At 43.1% G+C, this 6,956-nt stretch overlaps 1 protein-coding gene across 1 annotated transcript in view; it reads right to left on the reverse strand.

Annotated features, from left to right (window-relative positions):
- SYNE1 (spectrin repeat containing, nuclear envelope 1) overlaps window positions 1-6,956 on the reverse strand; it is a 554,350-nt gene that overhangs the window by 410,066 nt on the left and 137,328 nt on the right. The window contains exons 22-25 of the mRNA XM_006874353.1: window positions 5,848-5,982; window positions 2,660-2,818; window positions 2,267-2,475; window positions 1,263-1,371 (exon numbers count right to left, since the gene is read on the reverse strand). Of these exons, the coding sequence (XP_006874415.1) occupies window positions 1,263-1,371; window positions 2,267-2,475; window positions 2,660-2,818; window positions 5,848-5,982 (612 nt within the window). The remainder of the gene's footprint in view (window positions 1-1,262; window positions 1,372-2,266; window positions 2,476-2,659; window positions 2,819-5,847; window positions 5,983-6,956) is intronic.

The following is a 6,956-nucleotide window of genomic DNA, read 5'->3' on the forward strand; positions in this document are numbered from 1 at the left end:
CAGAACAGCTGGTAGTTTCAAATTGCTGACTTTGCAGTTCGCAGCCCAGTTTGTAACCACTTCGCTACCAGAGCTCCTTCCATCCCTCTATAGCATGTTGTTATATATGGAATCAAAGCAGTTGCCATCAAGTCAATTCCAGCCCATGTGTTTCAGAGTACACCTCTACTCCATAACGTTTCCAAGGGCTGATTTTTCAGACAGTGCCTCTAAGTGGACTCAAACTTCTAACCCTTCAATCAGCAGCCAAGTGTGCTGTTTACACCATCCAAGGAACGCTTCTACATTTGTAAATGTTACTGTTGTTAATATGTTAATAAGGAAAAAAAGGTGTGGCACCGTGGGTCAATGCGCCAGGCTGCAAAGCTGTTTGAACTGAAGGGTTGGCGGTTCAAGCTCATCAGCTGCTCCTCGGAAACCCTATACAGGGTCACTATGGGTCAGAACTGACTCGAAGGCACTTAACAACAACAACAACAAGATAAGAGCAAAATAGAAATATATTCTCATTAATTGCAATTATGTGACTTGCAAGCGATAAAAATGCTGAAAGATAAGACATTTTTCTTTTTCTAAATGTCTAGAAAGTTCTGAGTCAAGAGAGAGAGAGAATAGAATGCTGGCTGATATCAGTCTAAGCTCTGTTGGCCTGGATGGCTTTACCAGAGGCTGATGTAATCACCAGGCTGAACTTGAAGAAGAATGGTTGCCCAGAGACCTTGCCTATCTCGTTGACTTTTCTGTGGGCTGATCTTTTGAAGGACTGAACACTGATTGTTTAAGACCTAGTCCTGTGTTCTGTGGTAGTTCTTCAATATCTGCTGTGCCTTACGTCCATGCATGCAATTTTCCTGTCAGGAGTCCACATTAGTTCAAAATGTACTAGAGGAACCATGAACTTAATTCAATTTCAAAGCTACCAACAATTAAATAGAAAAAAAAAAAAAAAAAAAGCCAATCAAACCTACTGTGAGTTCTCCACAGTATGAGGAGAATTATTTTTAACACTATTTCCTGCTCTTTTTTGTTTTTTTAAGATAGGTAGGTAGACAAGAATTCGATTGTGCATCATTATTTTTTGTTGTTGTTAAATGCTGTTGAGTCTGTTCTTTAGAGGATTTCTGAGGAGTGGCTGGTGGATTTGAACCGCTGACCTTATGATTAGCATAGCAGCCCAGTGTTTGTCTTATAATGCCACACCAGAAATCCTTTTTAATGACTGAAGATTTTCCAGTAACATAAAACTGGGGCCCATAACTCACCTCTACAGTGCTTTGGACCTCTCCATGGTTGGCAGTATCCAAGACCCCATCCTTAATCTCCTTCAACAGGGTCTCCTTTGCAGATATCCAAGAAGAAAACTCAGAAAATCTGAAATATACACAAGTTTTGTTTTTTGTTTTTGTTGTTGTTGTTTGTCATAGGGAGAACAAATTATAGGGAGTTTTTTGTTTTGCTGTTTTCTTATAGGGAGAACAAATTTAGGATGGTTAAATTAAATACATACTCTAGTCTGAATTGACTCATGGAAATGTAACAATCAAAATATCAAGTGGATTAACAGAGTTTAAGGAAACTGGTCTTTAAACTGCAGGGTGGCTGCCACTGGGCTCCACTGCTTGGAGAGAAGAGAAAGAAGAGTGGGCAAGGGGAAGATATGTGTTCCAGAACTTGACTAGCCTGAGCCCCTGGGTCTAAGGAAGGTACCCCTGGACACTGGCCTCCCCTGTCCCCACCAATGTGAAGCACTAACTTAAAGAGGAGGACGCTCCCACTTAGGGACCTAAGGGAATTGAGAAGAAAGGATTTGTCCCAAGAGCACTAGAAGAAAAGACTTGACCCAATTCTGCCTCCAAGAGAGAACATCATCTAGGTCCTCTGGAAATGAAGTTCCTCCTCACCCTGTTTCTGACTGAAAACCAGTCTCTTTAGTGAATGAAGTATTTTTGTATAAGACCCTGAGCAAAATCATACAATCTGGTTTTCTTTATTGCATACAATGAAATGGGTATCCCTGGTGGCACAGTGGTTAAACACGCACATGCTAACCTAAAAGTTGGTGGTTCAACCCACCAGCAACTCTACAGGAGACATCTGCTTCAGTAAAGATTATAGCTTTGGAAACCCTATGGGGCAGTTCTACTCTGCCCTTAGGTTCGCTGTGAATCAGAGTCACCTCAGAGGCAACAACATAACAGTGGTCTTCAACAATAACAGAATATTCAGATCAACTGGTCTCCCACTCTGGAGGCAAAGTTGGAACTACCTGCCGGTGTATTCCTTCCATTTGTCTGGGTCTTCCATGAGCTCGCCGTAGGTCCGGTCGATGGCCACTCTGAGCTCTCTAAGCATTGTGTGGCACGTCTCAGGAGTACTCCTCATGGGGTCCCTCGCGGGCAGCTTGAGACACAGTTCCTCAATGTGCTGCAATCTCTTCTCACAAAGATGATGAAGACCTTTGTCACTGAAGAAAATCTAATGAGCAAAACACATTGTTGAAACCTCTGTGAGAAGCCATCCAATGCTCTTACGTTTTAATAGAAAAAATCCAAGGGAGGGTCCCATAGAAAGAAATTAAGTTATTGCATGTTTTCAGATCTTAAACAATCAAGTGCAGCCTTGGAATAAATCACATGAGTCCTCACTCGGGCAGACATACCCTGTGCTCTTTAATCATCTTCTCACTGCCTTCTTGGGACACCAGCTTGATCTCTCGATCCAGCTCAGTTCTGCATTCTTCTATGGAGGCCAAGAATCTCTTTTTCTCCACATCAATCTTCAGATGAAGCAAATGATATGGGGCTTCTCCTTGAAGATCCTACATCCCATAGGAAGATTCAGAAAAATGTGCCTGGTTATGTATTTCCAAGTGATGAAATTTTTAAAAATTTTCCTTTAGGGACAAAGTGTTAAAGAACAAAGACATCATCAGTGTAGTGACTAAGGTGTGCCTGACCCCAGCTATGGTATTTCAGTTGTCTCATACGCATGTGAAAGTTGGACAAAGAACAAGGAAGACCAGAGAGGAGTTTATGCATTTGAATGATGGTGTTGGACAATGTGGTACCTTGAATGTACCTGATACTGCTTCTCTATTCAATGTCTTCTTCATTCCACCATGATTAGGAGGAGCCATGCAAATAGGGTATACAGGGCTCTAACACTGGGATTGGTTGATTTTGAATCCCGTTAGGTTTAAAAAGAGCCACTTCAGAAGCAGGAATGAGGAATCCAGGACCATCAAGAAAGAAGAGCATGGGGTCCCTATCTAGAAAAGCAGAGATAGTGGCAGGGGTGGTGGCATGGAGAGACAGAGCAGCTGCAAGTTTCTAGCCCAGGAGCAGAGTTAAGCAGAGTGCCTACAGGCGGAAGGCTGACTTGCTGATGTGCTCTTTGGGTACTTACAGACTGACTAAAGGAGCTTTGTAACACTTGCCCTGCAGGGCAGAGGCCCAGGGGCCCACCTGGCTGAGAGTCGAAGGCTAGAATGTGACGTGCCTGCAGTAAAGCAGAGACGAGGCATTCCTGACTGGAAAACTGCCATGTCCTGAATTATTTCTGATCCCAAATTGTACCCTGTTCACTTCCCTCATAAACCCCATAGTCATAAGTATTGTTCAGTGAGTTCAGTGTGGCAATGGATTATCGAACCCAGCTGTGAAGTGGTGAGTGCTGTCAGAGGGATGGCTGGGGGTCAGAAGAGCGTAGAGAAGGTTGTCGGGTGGAGGCATGTCTGACCTCTGCTTCACAGGAGTCAGCCTTCGGTTTGATTCCCCTTCTACCTTGTGAAGCCAGAGGAAGTCAGACATGGATCCCATACTGTTTTTGCAGAGAAGAATATTGAAAGTACCATGGACTGCCAAAAGAACAAAGAAGTCTGTTTTGGAAGAAGTACAGCCAGAATGCGCCTTAGAACCCAGAATGGTGAGACTTTGTCTCTAGTACTTTGGACCTGTGGTCAGGAGAAAATCAGTCTCTGAAGAAAGACATAATGCTGGGTAAAGTGGAGGGCTAGTGAAAAAGAGAAAAAGACCCCCAATGAGATGGGATGACACAGCGGTAGCAGTAATGGGCTCAAGCGTAACAATTGTGAGGATGGTATAGGATCGGCGGTGTTTGGTTCTGTTGTGCACAGGGTTGGTGTAAGTCAGAACCGACTCAACAACACCTTATAACAATAGGGTCAGTGAGAACTGTCTGCACCAGGCCTTTCCTGGTCTGTGGTCAGGTGTTTTCAGAGTGAGTGTTCTATGTAATGTTCAAGGTAGCCTCACAGAAAGGGAACGTTACGTTAAGCTACAGCAACATCTTTAGAAACTCAGATTTCTTTGTGGGGGAAAAAAAAAAATAAACAAGAACATTTAAAATTTCAAATTTAGTAAGTAAAACTATATTTATTTAATTGTGTCTCCTCTAGGCACAAGGCTGGTTGTTTTTCAGCCTGCCTGGTTATGGTCCAGAAAGCCAATAAATAGCACAAGAGACGGAGAGAATTTTAGTGGCCCACGTTCTGACCCTCCCCACTCCTCCATGGGAACTATGTCACTCCATATAAGCCGGCTCCTAATCCGCTGCTAGAGTCATCTGGGAGTCTTGGTATGGTGCTGTAAGATAAACACTGAACTGCTAACCTTAAGGTTCCAGATGCTCCATGGAAACCCTATACAGGGTCTCTGTGAGTCAGAGCAACTCAACAGCACTTAACTACAACAAGACAGTAATCTTGGGAGTTCCCAGGGGGTGCAAACGATTAACATGCTTGGCTGCTCACTGAAAGGCTGGAGGCTTGAGTCCAGCTCGCAGTGCTTCAGAAGAAAGGCCTGGTGATCTACTTACAAAAAAGCAACCATTGAAAATGGCTTGGGGGTGTGGGGTCACCATGAGTCAATGTCAACTTGAAGGCAACTGTAGAGGTTTTCATTTGGTTTTAAGTGCTCTTCCTATCATTCGGCTCCAGGAAGACAGCCTTCCGCAGGGTCTCCATTATAGGACAAGACTTCCGTGACGTGGAATTCTGAAGTCTGCCTCGTGTCTTGGGATTCTCCCAGAGCAGATGCCCATCACGTGGGTTTCAGCAGACGGGACACCTGTATGCCTGACTGTCATATACTCATACTTTTTTCTGCTTGCTATGTTTTGTTCTCCTACACATTCCTCGATTTGCTGCTTCCTTAAGTCCTAGCTTCAGAAGGATTGTTTTATTAGCTCGTCTCCAAATCCAAGTGCACCCCATCCCTCTCTCCGAGTTTTCATAAATACAAGGGGGCAACCCCCCAAGAAAAAAATCAAATAACCTTTAAATCCAATTTTTTCCTACAAATTTTTGAAGCACCCTTGTGTTACTTTATTTGGAGCTTATCATTATAAATCATACTTTTATTATTTGTAACCAATTATCTCTAAGCTCTTAGGAGGGAAACAACTATGTTTTGTTCATCATTAAATCCTTGGACTATGTTTTTATTTATGTAGGATCATAATTATCTACGGAGTTAGATTGTAAACTCCTATGAACAGAAACCTTTTTGTTTTCTTTTGTTAATTTCAGTGATCTTCCCCACAGAATTTCTTCATATGAGGAGAGTTAGCTAAATATTGCTGAATGGGTGAAATGACAAACGAGTCAGGAAATGACAATAACAAAATCTACTCTTAGATCATATCAGAAAATGGATTGCATCAACAAAATAGGAATAACAAAATCTAACAAACTGTGCCATGTTTTATTCAAGATTCAAGTCAGGATGGCTTTGAATTGGGAGGAGTAGCTAGGGTGATGCTCTTACAGTTCAGCCTTACCACCTTTTTCCCGCTTTCTTCCTTGACGTTCCGATGACCCAGACCCACCTTCCATTGTTTATGGAGTTTCCTGACGGCATCCTGGAGTCCCTGCTGCTCCTGCTCAGGGAGGATGTCCGTGAGCTCGTCACAGGCTTTCAGGAAAGCATTGAGCACCCTCTGGTCAAGCTGACTGAAAAACTCCTGAGGTGGAAAGAGGGGGAAAGGTGGTTAAAAGTGTCCTTGTAAGGTCTAGCAGTTTCCCCAGAAGTTAAACAAAGACTTACCCTGTGGCCCAGCAATTCCACTCCTAGAATGTACCCCAAAGTCTTGAAAGCAGAAATGCAAACAGACACTTGTGTACTGATACCCACAGCAGCCCTGTTCACAGTGGCCCCATGGTGCAACACCCCAAGTGTCGTGTCATTACAGATGAATGGATACACAAAATGCTGTTCAGACAGACAACGGGCTATGAACTCAGCCGCAAAGAGAAATACATGGATGGACCTGGGGAACATTGTGCTGAGTGAACTCAGTCACACATAAAAGGATAAATGGTGTACGATCCCATGTCTATGAGATGGTTAGAACAGGCAAGTGCACAGGTGTCAAAGTTCACCAGTGGTTAGCAGGGAAGGGACATAGAAATGGGGAGACACTGCTGAGGGCACAGTGACACTCTGGGGATGGTGATGGACAGACTGGGAGACAGAGCACGCTGATGGCTGTACAACATAATGTTCCAGAATTCTACACATGAAACAGGGTGGCATGTCTTGTTATAAGGTTCATCCCAATAGGTGGGGGGAGGAAATAAAGTCACTTGTTGGGCAGCATAAAGTTGGCATCAAACATCATAGAGTGAAGTCATCATGCTTCAAAACAAATCTCCTTGTCATCACTGGGCTCCTCAGACCTTTTGTACAATCACTACTTATTTTTCAGGAATGAACTATAATCATCAGTAGGTATGAATCAGAATACATTGCATTTGAAAATCAACTAGTTCTTTTAATTTTTTCCGGGAAAAAAGATATATATCTCTGCAGTTTTCAAATTTGGTAGAATTTTCTGGGAAGCCAGTTGTTAGATGTCATAGAATCCATTCTGACTCTTAGTGACCCTAAGCTAAGTATATGTTGTTGTTAAGTGCTGTTGAGTAGGTTCTGACCCAT

The sequence above is a fragment of the Chrysochloris asiatica genome, unplaced genomic scaffold (genome assembly GCF_000296735.1).
Source record: "Chrysochloris asiatica unplaced genomic scaffold, ChrAsi1.0 scaffold00271, whole genome shotgun sequence".
NCBI lineage: Eukaryota > Metazoa > Chordata > Mammalia > Afrosoricida > Chrysochloridae > Chrysochloris > Chrysochloris asiatica.